An 18,906-nucleotide genomic window follows, 5' to 3' on the forward strand; every position below is an offset into this window, starting at 1 on the left:
AAGGCTCTGGGGAAGAATCTCCTTTCAAGTTCATTCAGGTTGCAGGCAGAATCCACTTCCTTGGAACTGGAGATAAGAGCCTTTTTCTGTGTTGGCTGCTAGCCAGGAGCTGCTTTCTGCTTCTAGAGCCACCTACATTCGTTCTTGCATTGCCTCCTACATCTTCAGAGTAGCAGCTGTTCTTCCAGTTCTCGTTACACTTTGAATTTCTCTGACTTCCCCTTCTCTTACCAGCCAGAGAGAATGTTTTGCTTCTGAAGGACTTCTGTGATTCAAACAGGCCCACCTGGATACTCTGTATGTTAAGGTCAGCTGACTTGAGACTTTAATTTCATCTGCAAAATCCCTTCACAGCAGTGCCTAGATTAGTGTTTGAGTAGCCCAGGAACAGGAATCTTAGGGGGCTGTTTTAGAATTCTGCTACCAAGAGGATTCAAAGAGGAGGTACGGGGAGATCCTTGAGAACTGGATTTTGTACATAGTGAGTGTACCCACGCGTTACCAAAGATTCTCCACCACAAACTCAGGTCTGTAGCTGGCCACACATGTCTAGGCCACACAATAGTGGCATTTCTCTAAAAGACAGGATTTGACAGTGTAGCGTGTGGGTGGGATTACACAGATGTTCTCCTGGGTATCGTGAAACTCCATCTAATTCTTTTGCGTGGTGTATATTGAGGTCCTACCTTTGTTTTTCCACAGTGGTTTCTTAAGATGGCCAACTTGGATTTTCCACCAGAGGCTGCAATGGCTTTCCCTCATTTCCATCAGCCCGGCTTCTTGCTGGTAAGTATCAGCTGCCTGTGTGGGTGTCAGTGTCATGACACTGAACTCACAAGCTGAGAACTTGTGAGTTCTTTCCATTGACTTGTGGAACTCTGTAGTGATGGTTCTCTAAGGGACAAATGATGAAATAACACGGGTCTCCCATCAGTCTGGTTTTCTCATCTACAGGGCAGGTTAGTCCAGATGCCCATCCTTCCTGCTTCAAGAGTGTGTGGAGAATCTGCTATCCAGAATTCAATATTTATTTACAGTTTTTGAGATAAAATATATATACTGTGCAAATGCACAAATCTTAAGTGTATAATTTATTAAGCTTTGACAATTGCATGTACTTAGGTAACTATACTCTTATTGACATATTATACCTTCATCACACACACACAAAAAAAAGTGTGTGGAGAGGCAAGTGAAAGGGGTACATGGGAATTTGCATGCCCTGTAAGTCATTTCATAGTGTGAGTCACTCATAATTGTGACTGTCATCAGTAAAACATTGAGGATCAGCCAGGACTGTGTTTTGAGCATTGAACCTAATGCCAGGGAGTTTGGTATAGTCCAGACATTGACAACAAAGGGTCCTAGCTTCGGTTCTCAGATGATGCTTTTTAAAAGCCTTTATTTGAAAGGACATTCTTCAGTGTCAGCAGGCCCAGCCCATGGCCTACACAGCTCAGGACTCTATCCCTGACAGACCCTGGGGAGTATGCCGTCATTTGGAGGTGTACACAGCCTTAGATACCCTTGGGCAAAAGCACTCTAGGTTAAAGTGCTGCCATTTCCTCTGATCTTCACCCACACATGGCTTTCCCCATGTCCCGTGACCTTGTATATATTTCCTGAGTTTCCATCCTGAATGCTTTGTGGCCACCCTGTTTCCATGAGGCTGGTGCTGACATGTGGCTGAAGCTGTGGTTTTACCTAGCTTTGTTTCTTTGGCTAACAAATCTGGTAGGCTCGTTATGTACTCTGTTTAATACAGCTCATTTTGTGGGACATTCACACCAACACCTGTAGTTGTGTAAATTCATAGGTGATCAGTCACATGGGAAATTACCAGCTTATGCTCACAGGCTACTCCGTGGTCTGTGAGGGGTCCTCTCCTGATGTTGAAACTGACCCTGGCACCGACCCTTTCTCTCCCCTCATGTGTCCTGCAGAAGTCAGTTTTATTCTGATAATAGACCGTGCTCTGAGATGACTGCTGATGCCTGGGGGGTGGGGTGGGGGTGGGGGTGCTGATTTCAAGCCTGGCAGTTGCAAGTCTAGTGGCATATTTCTTTGGCCACCGCCAGCATGACCTGATGCCTGTAGGGGCTAGAATCAGGCCAGTGGTTTCTGCCACTTAGATTTCTGTTTTGATTTGAGCCAGAAGAGCAGCAGAAGCTGCAAAATGAAGGTACTTATAATGTTTTTTGGTTTGTTCTGTCTTCTAGGCTAATCTGAAAGCCGACTCTGTAAATAAGCCCTTTGCACAGCGGTGCCAAGACTTAGTTAAAATCATTGAGGATTTTCCAGCTAAGGTACAGCTTTGCTAGCATCTCTTCTCTTGGAAAGCTTAATTGCGGCCCTTGATTCCCATGTCCGAGCACTGCCTGGCAGAGGCCTGTCCTAGTGTTTGTCACGTTTATAGGCACATGTGAACGTGAGCACCAGGCGTTCTTGATCATGGGTGCTGTACCCTGCAGGGGACACCTGGCAGCATCTGAAGAAATCTTTGGTTGTCAAAAGTTGGAGGGGCGGGGTGGGGGAGCAGTTGCTATGGGCATCTAGTGAGTGGAGGCCAGGGGTGGAGCAAAACACCGCACAGTACACAGAAAGGCCACCCGTGCCAGGTAGCCCTAAAGAAGCAAGTGTCAGTTGTGTTGTGGCTGAGAAACCCATATGTAAATGCCTAAACCTGGGATTGTCCAATAATTAGTGTAACTAAGCTCAGGATGCCAGCCTGGACGAGTAATTAATACCGAGTGGCAGTAAGTCATAGTTATGTTTCTGGAGCTCACTCTGGAAAAGAATCTTGCCACTTTGTATTATATATGTATATATATAACTTTGTATTTAAAGTATCTCGCATCCGTGTTGGGTGCTTTCCAGGTTTTGCTGCGTGTTTGAATGTTAAAGGTTAAATTATTTTTTACATGCATGTGGTGTGAATCGTTTTCTCCCCACATGGAAATGATTATTATAAAAAGATGGCATAGTACATGAGTTAAATGTGTTTTTTCAGTTGAAAAGCTACAAATTGCCTAGTTTTATTTCTAAAATTAAAAAACCCAGAAACTGGTAACTGAATCCCTAGCCAGCGTTCAGAGGATTAAAAATACAAACGCACGCCCTCAGATCCATTTGAGGGAGCCCTCTCTGCAGTCTAATCAATCCCAGTGGCCCTTGTAACTGTAGGCAGCTGGAAAACTCAGCCATAGGTTTGGAATCTGTAAACCACCCATGCAGTGAGGACAGTATTCTGCTAATGCAGTCGATGGCTGCTGCATTTGTCTACTTGTTGTCTAATATTCGCAGGTATAGACAGAGCCATACAAGTGATACTTGGAACCATCCTTTTAGTGTTACAGTGTCAGGCACAGCGCTTCACTCCTTTTCTCGCCGCGGGTTCTCTGCCACCTGGGCTTCCTCCTCTTCCGTGAGGTCATTTTTTTATAGTGAAGGTCTTGTAACTCTCCCCAGTAGTTTTCCACTTGACCCTATTGGCATCGTCTTGAATGTAACAAGTGTTTTGCATCCACGGTAAGTTCAAAAAGTGTTCCCTAGTCAGCTCTCAAGAATTCTTGGTCCCAAACAACGGTCTGGTCTGTTTGCTTTCCTTTGTTCCCAGCCTCAGGGGGAGAAGGGTCATGTGTGTGGCAGGCGCCCTGCGGGATGACCTTTTCCAGTGGCTGCGTAACATCTGGTAGAGGAGCTGGGCCACCCTCGCTTCATCCTCTGTTCCCACATCTTCCAGCATGGTGTTCATAGTTACAGATTATTTGGCAGCTCACCCTCGGATCTCTCTCCATCGGAACTCTGTGGTTTAATTGAAGGCCTGGTGTTGGGTCTCAAGGAGATGGGGGGCCGGAAGCTAAAGAGAGCGGGGTGGCATCAGCACAATAAGAAGGAAAAGGAGGAGAACAAGGCCACCCTCCCCTCCCCGCTTTTGTTTGTTTGTTTCATTTATTTTCCCCATTTTGGTCAAGAAGGTTTTTGCAATCCCATTATGCCAAGGCCATTGCGACTCTTTTTTTTTTTTTAATTGTGGACTATAACGTGTACAAAAAAAAATACATTTCAAAATACATTGTAACAAGTAGTGACAGAAGAAATTTCAGAGTTTGGTATGGCTCCTGTTCCACAATTTCAGGTTTTTCCTTGTAGCTGCTCCAAAACACTGGAGACTAAAAGAAATATCAGTGTAATGATTCAGCAATCATACTCATTTGTTAAATCCTGTTTTCCTCTGTAATAACTCCTCCTCCTTGGATCCTTCTCCCAGTCTTTAGGGATACTGAAGCTATGCCCATTCTAAGTTTTTCATGTTGGAAAAGGCTGTCGATAATATGCGATAGGGGAGTGGAACTAGTTGATGTTCTGGAGAGGCTGGCCCCTCTAGGTTTCAGGACTTATCTGGCCAAAGAATCATCTGGGGGTTATAGGATTCCGGAAAGTAATCTTAGGGCGTGAAACTTCTGTAGAATCTCAGATAAAGCCCTGTGTGTTCTTTAGGGTTGACAGGAGTGGTTTTGATTGGGGTTTGGCAAACCGTGGTAATTAGGAATCTGTAGCTGAAGCATACATAAGAGTAGCCTCTTGACTCAATTTGAACTCTCTAAGCCACGGAAACTTTCTTTTGTTATGTTTCTTTTCCCCCTTTTTGGTCCAAAAGGTGTTGTCAATCCCACAGTGCCAGAGAAACTTTCACCCCTAGAAGTCATATCCCACTTAGGAGAGAGGGTAATGATTTTCCTTGCAGAGTTTGGCTTAGAGAAAGAGGCCACATCTGAGCATAAAAGAGGTCCTCTGGAAATAACTCTTAGCATATATGTAGGCTTAGCATCTCCACTACAGAAATAAGCTCCATGAGAGCAAGCCTCAAGATCAGGGGCTTGATTGGGAGTTCCTAATGTTTGAGACAGTACCAGGAGTTTCCTTGGTGGTAAAGCTTAATAATTGCATATTTTTTTCTCCCGTCCCTCAAGGGACTTTGCCAATACCTTTTATCTTCCCAGCCTTCTCTGGGATGTATCTGGGTATTACATTAAGCTATACAGAATTATAAGCCCTTGTTCCCATTATGGGCTTCGTGTGTTTGGGTTATTTAAATCATCTATCCAGAGAGATTGAGTTAGATTACGTGCTCCAGAAAATTTAGGTTTTGAACAAAATACACCTCTCTTTCTTTGGTGTCATAGAGTAGGTGAAGTTGTAAAATACAGACAGTGTCCTTCTTACCCTTTGTATTCTGATTTGCTTTACTTACAGCCTGATCGGCTCTGTTCTTACCTCTGCTTGAAGCCTGATCTCTTTTGGTTTCTTTAACAGTGGCAGTAGGTAGCATGCTCACTTTCAGAGCTGCAGAACTCCTCTGAGTCTTAGGTGTCACACAGGTACCCACAGTCCCAGGGAAATTTCAGATTATACATTTATAGCATATCCTCTTAAAATCTAGAAATAAGATTTACAGCTCCAGTCTAAACGTGGCTAGTGTAAGAGCTTACAATCTAGGGTGCCATTCTTTTTAATAGAACTCTCTTTGGAGCAAGTTCGGTATTTTCAGAAACGCTCCTAATCCCTAGGCTGATAATTTGACTGGCCCAAACATGAAGTACTGCTGTTTTCCGTGCCCTGTGGCCACAGTGAAAGGATCGGAGGCTTCTCCTCCTGTTGGGTGGTTCCTGCAGGGCGGGGCTGGCCTGTGGGTCTCAGCGGTGGCTGGGGTGGGCGGGTCCCGTGTGGCACCCGGCCTGGCAGTGGGGCCTGGGCCTCACCGAGCCGGCCCGCACCCTCCCCCGCTCCTCGTTGTTCCAGGAGCTGCACACCGTCTTCCCGTGGCTGGTGGAGAGCATCTTCGGCAGCCTGGACGGCGGGGTCCTCATTGGCTGGAATCTTCGCTGCTTACAGGGGCGCGTGAACCCTGTTGAATTCAGCATCGTGATGGAGTTTCTAGACCCTGGGTAGGTGGGTGGGTTTGTCTTCCGAGAGGCGCTCCGTATTTCCTCGGGGTGTTTGCACCCCGCCGCCCCCCATGGGTTGGAGTCTTTTTTATTATTAAGTTGAGGTAGATAAATTAACACGAAAGCTCTTCCATTTAACTTTCCGAATTCCTATTCCACTTCCTCCTAACCCATGCTGCCAGAAATCTTACAGGACATAAGCAAGATTTCCAGAAACCTTTTCTTCCCACTTCTTAGCAGTAATACTTGATGAATTGCTTTCAAATAATTAAGTTGCTACTAGCATAAATTTTTAGTATGCAAAGAAATTCATCCGTCTAAGACGTTCTGCTGGCTATATGCCAGTAAAACCTGCCACCGATCCGACAGGAGAGCAGAGGACAGACGGTTCTGTTTCCGTAAGAGGCTGCACGGGAAGCTTCCGTTAACTTTTCTGTTGTTAAGTCCCTGGGCATGTTAGGGCAGAAGCTGGTGACGCCAGCAAAGCAGAGTCCGCTGTGTCAGTTGGCTTGAATGGTTGTCTTGTGACCCCATTTTTAAATCACACTATTTTTTATTTTTTCATTAAACATTTCGAACATACAAGCACAAACATTCTTACCATGTGATCATTCCATTCTACATATATAATCAGTAATTCACAATATCATCACATAGTTGCATATTCAACATCATGATCATTTCTTATACATTTGCATCAATTCAGAAAAAGAAAACAAAAAATTCATACATTCTATACCCCTTACCCCTCCCTTTCATTGATCACTGACATTTCAATCTCTTCTATTTTATCATTTGTTTCCCCTTGTTATTTGTTTATTTTTAATCCGTATGTTTTACTCATCTGTCAGTAAGGTAAATAAAGGGAGCATCAGACACAAGGTTTTCACAATCACACAGTCACATCGTGAAAGCTGTATCATTATACAATCATCTCCAAGAAACATGGCTACTGGAACACAGCTCTACATTTTCAGGCAGTTCCCTCCAGCCTCTCCATTACACCTTAACTTAAAAAGGTGATATCTATGTTGTGCTTAAGAATAACCTGCAGGATAACCTCTCGACTCTGTTTGGAATCTCTCAGCCATTGACACTTTATTTTGTCTCATTTCTCTTCCCCCTTTTGGTCGAGAAGGTTTTCTCAGTCCCTTGATGCTGAGTCCCAGCTCATTCTACGATTTCTGTACCACGTTGCCAGGAAGGTCCACAACCCTAGGAGTCATGACCCCTAGGAGTCATAGTCAGGGGGAGGGTGGTGAGTTTGCTTGTTGTGTTGGCTGGAGAGAGAGGCCACATCTGAGCAACGAAAGAGGCTCTCTTGGGGGTGACTCTTAGGCCTAACTTTAAGTAGGCTTGACCTATCCTTTGTGGGGTTAAGTTTCATATGAACAAACCCCAAGATTGGGGGCTCAGCCTATTGCTTTGGTTATCCGCACTGCTTGAAATCACACTATGCCTTAACGTTAAGAAACGATCAAAACAAAATGGTTTGCAATTCACTTCCCTGTTTTTGCTTGTCTGTTTAATTTTGTGTTCAGTGGCCCGATGATGAAGTTGGTTTATAAGCTTCAAGCTGAAGACTATAAATTTGACTTTCCCGTCTCCTACCTGCCTGTGAGTCAGCTAGTTGTGGGGGTTGGGGGGGCCTGGGGTGGTGAGGGCCCTGCACGGCCGCTGTGAGGAGGTGGGCGTGCCGGGGCTGGACTCTGGTGGTGGTGGTGGGGTGCTCAGAAAGTGGGCAGGTCACACCATAATTTAAAGACATTCCAGACTCTGCCGGTGTAGAAGGCGCCCCTTTGCCTGGCTTGCTGCTCAGTGGCAGGCTGGGCTGCGTGACCTGGTTGTTTTGTTCTTCTGAGTCTCTAGCCCTTTTGGGGTATGTCGAGGGATGACCTCTCTATGGGTGTGAGAAGCAGAGGTGACAGGGCTCATTGAGGGCCTGGCTAGGCTCGGAATGGGCACAGCTGCTGCCCTTGCTGTGGGCGGGTTTTATAGGGAGGATGGAGAGAGTCTAAGAGAGGCTCTTTTGCTTGAGCGCTACTCGGGGGATGGCCATGGCTGTGCGTGCTGGTCCCTGCCTCGGCAGCCTTCCCAAACAGCTGCACCCATGGGTGGGGGCGCTGTGCCTGGCGCCCATTCGGGATTCCCACCTCCATCTCTCCGCAGGGCCCTGTGAAGGCTTCCATCCAGGAGTGCGTGCTCCCCGACAGCCCTCTCTACCACAACAAGCTCCAGTTCCCCCCCACCGGGGGCCTTGGCCTGAACCTGGCCCTCAGTATCCTTGGTGTCCTGGGATGGCGGGGACCGGGGTGGCCTAGCTCTCAGGGACAAGGTCAGCCCAGCAGCCTCATGCCGCTGCTCCTTGACGCTACCGTCAGATCCGTTTGAGTATTACATTTTCTTCTTTGCCTTGAGCCTCATCACTCAAAAGGTACCTGGGCAAAGCCTCCTGTGCAGGGTGAAGTGGGTGGGGTGGGGCGTCCACCTTCCTGTGTCGTCCGTCACTCCGCTTCCCTTCCATCCTCCCTCATTTCCCCTGTGGCTCCTTCCTCTAGCCTTCGCAGTGCGTTGCTCCTGGCCCGCAGGCCACTGTCTGTTCGCAAGGACAGTGGATTTGGGGGCAGGTGCGACAGAGAGTGAGGGCAATCCGGGCACCCAAGAGGTGGTCAGGGAGGCTTCCTGGAGGAGGAGCTGCCTGGGGCTGGGTCCAGTGGCAGCACAGGCACTGCTTCTTTTCCCATTTTCCTAATCCTCCTTTTCCTCTTTCCTCTTTACTCTTCATACCCCTTTGCCTGTCATTTCTATATTTTCTCCCAACCACAACTTTTGCTCAGTTTTTTCTTTGAAAGTCTGGTGGAAAAGATATTTGTGTAGCATTGTAAAGTTATAAGGTGAAGCCTCTGGGGCAGGTTCCCCTGTGGGCTCACACGGCAGAATGTGGTGGCCAGATTAGAGGATCTATCTGCTCAGGCCCTGTGTGCTGGGAGCAGCTCCGGGGCGTGGCGCATATCCTGGGTCTCCCGGACATCCGGAATAGAGCCCTGTGCTGCTGGGCCCTGTGGCCTGAATGGCCTTGAGCCCCTCGCCGATGACCTGTTTGGTTTCTAGCCATTTCCTGGGTCCCTCCACATCTGTACTTCGGACTGCGCCTACTTCATCCTCGTGGACAGGTACCTGTCGTGGTTCCTGCCCACAGAAGACAGCGTGCTCCCTCCATTGGCCGCCAGCCCCTCGCCCACCCCCAGGTAAGGCCCCCTCCCCCGCCCCGGTTCTCGGCCACCCACAGGTGGTAGGCGGGTGCGGGGCCTCGCCCCCGTCAGATGCATTGCCTGCTGGGACCGTGGTGCCACCCTTGTCCACGGCTCAGTTTTCTCTGTGCTTCAGACTTCCCAGAACCACAGCTGTGGCACAGCTGCAAGGTGGGTGGGTCAGGAGGGTTTCTGTGCTTGCTTTTGGTCGTCTGTGACATTTAGGTGCTGGGTCCTCTGGCTGCCTCGACCATGCCTTGGTCTGGGATGGGGCAGGATTGGACTCTGCCCTCAGCAGCCCGCCCCATGTTTGCCCTCGAACCCACACTGTGAGACCATGAGCAATACGGGGAGTGGCACAAAGCTGCACCATGGGCATTGATTGTAGGTTCTGGGTATCAGTACTAGAGAGAGACGGCCTGTAGGGCAGGCCATGGAAGGGTGCACGTGGGTTGCCAGGACAAGTTCTGGGGGGACTGGCCCCCAGGCCAGGTCTGTAGGGACAGTGTGGCCACTGGGCCAGGTCTATATGGACAGTGTGGCCCCCAGGCCAGGTCTATAGGGGCAGTGTGACCCCCGGGACCAGGTCTATAGGGGCAGTGTGACCCCCGGGACCAGGTCTGTAGGGGCAGTGTGACCCCTGGGACCAGGTCTGTAGGGACCACGTGGCCCTCGGACCCAGGTCTGTAGGGACCACGTGGACCCCGGGACCAGGTCCGTATGGGCAGTGTGGACCACGGGACCAGGTATGTAGTGACCGTGTGAACCCTGGGCCCAAATAGGGATCCACTGCACCAGGGCTGGGCCTCCCTGCCTCAGTTCTGTCCTAGCTGCCTGGCTGGCCTGCACCCTCCCTGGTACTGCTGTGCTGCCCGCACCCCTGGGCTGGGTGTGGGGGCTGGTGACAGCCATGCAGTGCCAGTCCCACTGGCCCCACTGTCACGTTCGATCTTCACACCTACGTTAGTCACGAGGGTGCTGGGCTGCCGTTGTGAGCTCGGGCAGCTGCCAGTATTGTTGGCATTGTCGATGGCCTGGCCAAGGCAGTTCTCACCAGGATGGTCACCTGTGGTGGCGTCTTAGCACTGCCCTCCCCGTCTGTAGCTGCCCTCCACAGTAAGGAAGACCTTTTCCCACTGGATCTGCTCTCTCACACCAGTGTGAGCGTGTGGGCTGTTGTGTGGTTCAGCAGGCGCCGTCAGTGACTGCCCTCGGTTATTTTGATGCCCCAGTGTCCCCGGCCTGTCCGCAGCAGTTCCCCCACTGGCCGTCCCCGGACGCCCCACGTAGCCTGTGTCCCTGCCCCCAGGACGGCGGCCGTGCCCTTCGCCTCCTACGGCCTGCACACCAGCCTCCTCAAGTGGCACCTGGCCCACCAGGCACCTGTGAACGCCGACCCCGCCTCCCACGAGATCTGGAGGTCCGAGACCCTGCTGCAGGTGAGCCTCCCGAGGCGGTTTTCTGCCTCCACTTCCCTGGCAGTGCCAGCCCGCCCCTCCCTGCCATCCTGGCCTAGAGGAGAGTAGATTCCCTGCCCTGAGATCTCAAGAACCTCTGTGTGCTGGGCCCTGTTTTTGCATTCCAATTATTTTTCCTTGTCCGTGGTTGTTGCTTCTCACGGAGTGGGCTTTGCGGGCTCGGGTGGCACCCGGCTGAAGCAGGCTCTGCTTGGCCACCCTGAGGACAGGACTGGAGCGCGGGCTTCTGTTGTGGAACCGCGGCTCTGATTCTTGGAGCGAAAACCAACGCTAAGGCTCTCACAGGTTTTCGTTGAGATGTGGCTGCACCATTACTCGCTGGAGATGTATCAGTTGCAGTCCCCTCATGCCAAGGTGCGTGTCCTCTCCACCCCCTACCTGGCCCTGGGGTGCCTGCCCATCTGCCACCGCGTGTCCTCGAGCCAGGGCAGCAGACAGCCACTATCAGCCCCAAGTCAGATGCCAGGGGAGGGCAGGAGGGCGGAGAGGCCCCAGGAGGGCCTGCTGCTCCGGCTCTGGGGGCAGAGTCTGCGGCCTCACCTGGGAGGCGTGCTGGTATCTCTGTGTCATCATCAGCTCCTGGTCCTTCCGCGGTGCGGGGCGGCCCGGGCAGAACCACCACTTTGACTGGCCCAAGCCCCTCTGCCTGCCCACCCTGCCCTCTCACCTCATAGCGCCCCAAGTGGCTGTGGTAGTGGGTGGGCCTGAGGCCTCTTGCCTGCGCCCGGCTTCTCCTCTCCGTGTCTGCCCTTCCCCCTCCTTCCGGGCCGTGCAGCAGGGGTGTGGGGACCCTGCAGCCCCGTGGGGTCTGTCGGGTGGAGGGTCCTATTCAGTAGGTCAAGCAGCAGGGGTGGGTGGTTCTCCGGGAGGCACTTGAGTCATGCCCGGCCCCTCCCATCCAGCTGCCGTGGCTCCGCACATGCTTTCGCCACTAACGGACGTGACTCTCTGGGCTTCCTCAGGGACTCAGCTTTTGGGCAGCGGGGTTGGAATTGAGAACTGGGTCCTGTCACTTGCTTGTCCTCCAATCCTGGTGGCAGTTGCCTTGTCCTGCTGCAGAGCCAGCCTCCAGGCACTTCCTGGAGCCCTCGAGCTGCTGTAGGGAGGGCTGGACTGTGGCCCTCCCTGCTGCCCTCTCAGGGGCAGGGAGCACCAAAGACTCCAAATCCCCAACATCCCAAGGAGAGCGGAAGTAAAAGCGAGGGGATCTGCGTGGGGTCTTGAGCTGCCACGGGCTGCAGCGCCTTGTTGCCTCCAAACACCCATCTGCTGGCTGTTCCCTGCACCCCGAGGAGCTCACAGTGGGGCCCAGGGCCGGGACACCTCACCACGTCAGCCACCCTCCTCCGGGCAGGTGGTAGGAGCCGCTTTATGCCACCTTTCGACACGAGGGCCACCAGCCAACATGGCCCCTCCAAGAGTCCCTCCAAAGGCTTGAGTCCTTGGGGGAACTTGAAAGGGCCGTGGGCATCCCTCCTTCCTCTCTTCCCCCTGTGTGCTTCCTCCTGGCCAGCCCAGGGTTGGGCCTACCTGCTGGATGCCCCGGTTATGTGCAGATGTCCCTAGCAGTCCCCAGGGAGGCTCCTGCGCCTCCCCCTCCCGTTGAGGCAGAGAGGACGACAGAAGCTGCCCCACGCCCACCCCTCCTGGCTCTATGGAGGAAGGCTGTGGGGCTGCTGCTGCCCTGCCACACCCCTCCCTACTCCTCCTGGCCTGGGCAGGGCCTGTCCCGGGGGTGGCGGGGCAGCCTTGGGCTGTGCTTGGTGGCGAGCTGCTCCAGCGGTCTTGGGTCAGCAGGGCAGGCAGAGCTCCCACTGCGGGCAGGCGCCTGCCTCTTGGCACCCGGGCTGACCAGCCCATGTCCCTGCTGCTTCTGGGAGGTGGGCTGTGGCCGGGTTCTCGAGGTCCTGCCCTTGGGCCTGGGGAGCACCCCTCCTTATGCAGGGCTTGGAGGGTGCTCCTGGTGGGGTTGGGGAGGCTTGAGGGCCGCCCAGATTAGTGCTCTTGGAGCGAGCTCCCTACATTCTCCAAACCAGGCAGTGTAGGGAGAAGCTTTGGGGGGCGAAGCCAGAGCTTATCTCCGAGCTGTCTCTGGGGACCAGTCCCTGTCCACTCGGTCCTCAGGGAAAGCACTGTTCAAGGAGGGGTCACGGGTCGGCCTTTAGACAGATGAGAATTAATGTAGATACCAATTTGGGAAATTCTCACAACAACCCTAGAAGTCCACCGAATCATGTTTTCCTTTGTGGGTGGGGACTCCATGTGCAGCTGGCCCTCGGTACTGTCCTTGCCAAGCCCTGTGGCTTTCAGGGCCTCAGTGGCTGGCAGCTGAGCTGTTGCTGCTGCAGTCTGACCCCTGCCCTGCTCTGTGCTCGGGGTCAGGTGGGCAGGCAGCTCCTTCTGGAAGGAAAGCACGTTGGGCCCATGGAGGAAGCTGGACGAGCCTCAGCACTCCACAGGTCTCTGCTGGTCACCCAGCCAGGCTCGGCTCCAATTGGTGTCCCCCTGCTTCAGGCTGCTGAGGGGAGGCACCCCACTGGCGTGAGGCTGTGGGTCAGAAATGGTTTGGGGTCTCACTGACTGCTTTTGTTTTGTTATTTTGTTTTACCTCCTTCTGGGCTCATGCTCGCTTTTTCTTTGTCTCCCCTCCCTTCTGTCTCTTGGCCCCCCCGCCCTTCCCCATTTTGTCATCTCAGCTGGAGGTCCTGCACTACCGCCTCAGCGTCTCCAGCGCTCTCCACAGCCCTGCCCACCCTGGCTGCCCAACCCTGCACGCCTACCAAGTACCTGTGCCTGGCGCCCGTGTTTTTGTCCTGCCTCTTGGGTCCCCCCAGTGTGCACAGTGGAGTGGTGGTAGCGTGTGGCTGGGGGCTGCAGGTCAAGGCAGTGCTGAGACTAGGTCTGAGCAGAGCAAGGGCTGTCCTGCAGCCTCCGCCCTGTCTAGCATTCCCCATGCCCTGTCCTGCAGCCTCCGCCCTGCGCTGTACCTGCCCTCTGCCCCCTCTACCCACAAGCCGCACACGGCTGAGGTGTGGTGAGGGCTCAAGGGGCACCTCCAGCCATCGCCCTGGGTTGAGGGAGCCCTAGAGCACGTCTTCGCAGTGTTCCACACTGTCTCTGTGGTGTGTGGTGCTCTAGGGATAGAGCCAGAGCCCCGAGGAGCGGGCGGGTCAGGCTGTGTCTCTTGGAGGCCACGCAGGTACCAGGGAAGGATTTGAGGCTGGGGTGGTGAGTCCCAGAGGTCAGGCGTGGGGGGGGAGGGGCAGTCAGTGCCGGGAGGGCAGGAGCACTGGGCCAGACCCGGCTGGGGAGTGCTTGACGGATGTACTCACAGATTTGCAGTCCAGTGCGCTGAGGGATTGGGAGGGGCCGGGCTGGCAGCACCCAGCTGGGATTCCTGGGCAGAGCCGCGGCACTGACTCGGGCCTCAGGCTGGCCTTGCTCGGCTGACAGCCTGGTCTGGGAGGGGTGGGGGCTGCTGCCCCTTGGCCTGGACGAGGGAAAGGGACCTGGGGAGGGGAGCGCTCTGTGGACAGGCCTTGAAGAGGTGCAGTGGAGGTGGCCACATGTAGCTGTGGGGGCGTGCAGCAGGGACCAGGGCTCAGTGTCCCAAGGGCCAGAGGGATGGGCCAGCCACGGGGCCAGAAATGAGATTGAACAGGGAAGGAAGTCCTGGTGGGACGCAGCCTAGCGCTGACACCCTGTTCGATTTTGGTCTTGCATTGAGATGATTTCTGAAACATCCCCCACTGCTTTCCCTGTTTTAGAAACAATGTGTGCTCAGTGCACAGATTTAAAAATACAGCTCGGCAAAGGGAGATACCCTCCCTCCCTGCCTGGTTGTGGCCAATGGCTGGTGGGAGCATTTTCATGCCAGGGATACCCGAGTGGGTCCTGGTGTGGGCGGAGGCAGTGGATATGGGGGCGACCTGCCCCCAGGCTGGCTTTTTCCAATCTTGGGCTCCTGAAGGGCAGGCAGGTGTGTTGGTGATTTGGGAGAAGCTGCTGAAAGCTCCCTCCTCGGACTCACTGCAGCCCCAGAGGCTGGTGGTGGGTGAGGCGGGTGGAGCTCAACCCCCCAGAGGCCTGCACAGCAGCCTTACCCAGGGGTCCAGCCTTCGAGCTCCTCCACTCACCTTGTGCGCCCAGCACCTTCTCCCGAGCTTGAGATGCTCCAGTGTGGGGGTTTTAGCTGGCCACAGGTATGAGCAGGCGAGGCCACATCCCCCGTGTCCCTCCCGTGAGTGCCCCATCCCCCTTCCAGGAGGGGCAGCACCACTGAGTCTGAGCCAGGCTCCTTTCGGGATCGTCATTTTCACAAGTCAGGGCAGGCCAGGCAGGCACTGGGGCTGAGCAGCTCTCCACTAGCTGGTGTGCGAACTGCAGATGGGGCTCCGAGCAGCAGGGTGGCCTGTGGGCTCTGGGCCCCTCCGAGTGCCTCTGGTTGCTGACTCGCGTCTCCTCGGCCTTAGGAGTCGTTCATGCCCTCCGAGGAGCACGTGCTGGTGGTGAGGCTGCTGCTGAAGCACCTGCATGCCTTTGCCAGCAGCCTGAAGCCTGAGCAGGCCTCGCCCTCAGCCCACTCCCACGCCACCAGCCCCCTGGAAGAGTTCAAGCGGTGGGTGCATGGTGAGGGGCGGGTGCAACCCACCCCAACCCCTCCTCCCTATGGGTGGCCCTGCCGTCCCCCTGCCTGGGTGGGCGCCTGGCTGCTTCTCCACTGTGTGGCCTCTCCCCGCAGGCAGCCCGAAGAGACTCCCTCTTGCAACTCCCTGTTGTCCCTTCCCCCAGTGCTGGGGCTGAAGTAGGAGCTCTGTATTGACACATTCCCATGGAACAGCCCGGAAAACTGACAGGCGAGGGACATCTGTGCTCTGTCTGAGCGTGTCCACTGACCCTCGAGCACCTTCATGGCAGTGGCTCATGGGGGCTGGGTTGTGCTGCTGCCCCCTCCTTCTCCTCCTCCCCCACCCCGGGTCTAGGAACTGGCCTCTCCCTGGTGAGCTTTGTGGGGTGAGTCATGCCAGGATACACCCAGGAGCCAGGTTGGCTCAGCGGCTGCTGTGTGTCCTCAGGACGGTTCCTGACCCTGACCTCTCTGAACCTTGATTCTTTCTCCAGCGAATGGGGCTGTCTGTTGGCCTCTAGGGGGTGCTGAGTATGACCCGTTCTGGCTCTCCCGCAGGGCCGCCATCCCACGGTTTGTCCAGCAGAAGCTCTACCTCTTCCTGCAGCACTGCTTCGGCCACTGGCCCCTGGATGCGTCCTTCAGAGCCGTGAGTGGTGGCCAGTGCCTGGCCTTGGTAGCCTGGGTGGGGTAGGCTCCCCTTGGCTGTGTGCCAACTGAGGGCTTGGGGCGGGGCAAGGAGGAGGTCAGGTTAGTGCAGAGGCTGAGGCCTGGGGCAGTCATGTCCCTGCCCCTTTAAGCCCGAGCTGGGTGCCCAGGGCTGATCCTCAGCTTCTGAAGGGTGAGTGGTGGGTTAATCAGTTAATCAGACTCTGTGGGGGTTGTCCAAGTCCCTCTGGAGCTCTCTTCAGGGGAGAGCTGGTGGCTTGTGTGTGGAGGTTGTAGAAGAAGCCAGAACATCTCTCTCCCTAGGTGCTGGAGATGTGGCTGAGCTACCTGCAGCCCTGGAGGTATGCGCCTGAGAAGCAGGCCCCGGGTGCCGACGCCCAGCCCCGCTACGTATCGGAGAAATGGTGAGCCCCTGCTGGGCGGCCCTTACCGTCCCACGCCCGTCCCCACAGCCTCTTGGCTCAAGGACAGCCAAGGTTCCTCCACCCCCAGTCACCCGTCTGCCAGCCGTTGGTGCCTTTGCTGGCTGCTCCTCCATCCCTCTCCTGGGCAGCTGCCCCCCGGGCCACCCTCCCCATGTGCCATCGCCCCGGCCTCATGGATGGGGCAGGCTCTTGTCGCTGATTCTGCTGGTGCCAGAGGCCTGCGCCTCACCTGCCCCTGTCGCCACCCCCCGCCTGCCCACCCACAGGCCCCCCAAGGGCCTTGGTGCCCTGGGGCTGGGGGTGCGAGGCCTGACTCTGAGCCCCCATTCGCGCCCAGGGCGCCCTTCGTGCAGGAGAACCTGCTGATGTACACCAAGCTCTTCGTGGGCTTCCTGAACCGCGCACTGCGCACCGACCTGGTCAGCCCCAAGAACGCGCTCATGGTCTTCCGGGTAGCCAAGGTCTTCGCCCAGCCCAACCTGGCGGAGATGATCCAAAAGGGTGAGCCCAGGGCCCTGCAAAGCAAGTCCCCTCTTCCCCGGGCCGCTGAGCTGGGGCGTGGCAGATGAGGGCTGCCCCCCCGGAGGAGCTGTGCCTTCCTTGGGACCCGGTGGGAGCTGTTTGTCATCATCGGCTTTGAGGGGTGGGGTGGCCCCTTGAGGCCTGCCCTGTGGCTGGCTTCAAGCAGGACGCCCCTGTCGAATGGGGCTCGGTCTCCAGGGCTGTCAGGAAGCCCTTGGGGGAGCTGCTGGTGGCCGCTGTCTTGTGCCCTTTGAGATGGACAACAGGCCCGTGTCCCCCTTGCAGGGGAGCAGCTGTTCCTGGAGCCAGAGCTTGTGCTCCCCCACCGGCAGCACCGCGCCTTTGCGGCCCCCACCTTCACTGGGGGCTCCCTGTCGTCCTGGCCGCCGGCTGTCACCGACGCCTCCTTCAGGGTGAAGAGCCACGTGTACAGCCTGGAGGGCCAGGACTGCAAGTACACCCCACTGTTTGGGCCCGAGGCCCGCTCCCTGGTGAGTGAGGCAGCCGGGCCGCCCCAAAACCCTGGGCCTGAGGAAACAGCACAGGGATTCAGGGTCACAAGGGGGAGGCGCCCTCCCTTCCCCTATGAAGTCTCACTTTTAAGGAAACGCTTAAATCGAGACGGTGCATCCCAGCACCTGTACTGTCCTTCCCTCGTGGAGGCTCTCTGCCAGACCGGGTCACCGGGGCTGCTGATGCACCTGCCCTTGCCCACAGGTCTTGCGCCTAGCCCAGCTTATCGCTCAGGCCCAGCAGACCGCCAAGGCCTGCTCCGACCAGGTGGCTGACAGCACAGCCAGCCGCTCCTTCCTGGCCTGGCTGCGCCTCTGTCCCGTGGACCCCAACAGCTCCAGCTCGGCCAATGACCTGGACGAAGGGGGCCAGGACAGCATCCGGAAGACAGACGAGCACCTGGAGAAGGCCCTGGAGTACCTGTGCCAGATCTTCCGGGTATGGCCTGGGCCCCGTGCCGGCTGGCCTGCCTGCCTCTGCCTCGGGCCCTGGGGTCACTGCCGGGGCAGGGGTGCCGAGGCCGGGTTCCTCTCCTCACCTCTGGCATGGTATCAGCACCTGGTGAGAAGGTCCCAGCTCATTGGGGTGTCTCCCCGGCAGCTTAGCGAGGCCCAGCTCGCCCACCTCATGCTGGCGCTGGGGGCGGCTCCAGACGAGGGCAGCAAGAAGCAGCTGCCGGACTGCATCGTGGGTGAGGCCGGGCTTGTCCTCACGCCCCTGGGCCGCTACCAGGTATGGCCCCACCAGACTCCCATCCCCCCAGCCTATGAGGGGAGGGCACCTGCTGAGCCCTGTGTGGCTCTCTCTCTGCGGCCTCTAGATCATCAACGGCCTGCGCAGGTTTGAGATCCAGTACCAGGGGGACGCAGAGCTGCAGCCCATCCGTAGCTACGAGAATGCGAGCCTGGTCTGCGTGCTCTTCCAGCTGTCGTCCGCCATCAACCGCAGGGTGAGTGGGGGGTGCCGCGGGGCCGGTGCCGGAGGGTGGGCTCCGCCAGCCGGGGGCTCCCACTGTGTCTCTTGGATCCAGTTTGCAGGCCAGATGGCAGCCCTGTGCTCCCGGGCTGACTTCCTGGGCAGCTTCTGCCGCTACCACCTCACTGAGTCCACACAGGCTGGCCAGCGCCTACTGAGTCCCACAGGGCCAGGCCGGGCGGCTCCCCAGGCCCGGGGCCCCCCGGATCAGCCTGCGCTTCCTGGGCAGCTACCCCACGCTGCTCTCGCTCCTGTTCACCTTCTTCGTGGCCTCCCTGCTCTGCGTTGGGCCGCTGCCCTGCACGCTCCTCCTCACCGCGGGGTATCTGCTCTACGCCGTGGCCATGACGCTGCTCACCAAGTGGGCGAAGCTGCACCAGCCCTGACGGCCAATACTGGATGGACAGGGGACCACTATGCACTGTCACCTCTGCCACCCCCACGCCTGGCGCAGCTGCAGCAGCCTGCACAGAAGGACACAGCCCGGTCCCTGAAGCC

At 56.0% G+C, this 18,906-nt stretch overlaps 1 protein-coding gene across 1 annotated transcript; it reads left to right on the top strand.

The window, feature by feature from the left end:
- Nucleotides 1–279: 279 nt before the first annotated feature.
- Nucleotides 280–18,871, top strand: LOC143683867 (sphingomyelin phosphodiesterase 4-like). The gene is given in 21 exon segments (XM_077160302.1): nucleotides 280–307; nucleotides 703–786; nucleotides 2,220–2,306; nucleotides 5,803–5,948; nucleotides 7,490–7,565; nucleotides 8,118–8,226; nucleotides 8,330–8,382; nucleotides 9,060–9,196; nucleotides 10,509–10,638; nucleotides 10,963–11,031; nucleotides 13,374–13,460; nucleotides 15,150–15,295; nucleotides 15,863–15,953; nucleotides 16,277–16,377; nucleotides 16,736–16,899; nucleotides 17,206–17,411; nucleotides 17,638–17,871; nucleotides 18,034–18,165; nucleotides 18,254–18,382; nucleotides 18,464–18,607; nucleotides 18,609–18,871. Coding segments are annotated over 20 exon segments (2,499 nt in total). The 5' UTR covers nucleotides 280–307; nucleotides 703–714; the 3' UTR covers nucleotides 18,795–18,871.
- Nucleotides 18,872–18,906: the final 35 nt, after the last annotated feature.

This window comes from Tamandua tetradactyla, chromosome 5, assembly GCF_023851605.1.
Source record: "Tamandua tetradactyla isolate mTamTet1 chromosome 5, mTamTet1.pri, whole genome shotgun sequence".
Classification (NCBI taxonomy): domain Eukaryota; kingdom Metazoa; phylum Chordata; class Mammalia; order Pilosa; family Myrmecophagidae; genus Tamandua; species Tamandua tetradactyla.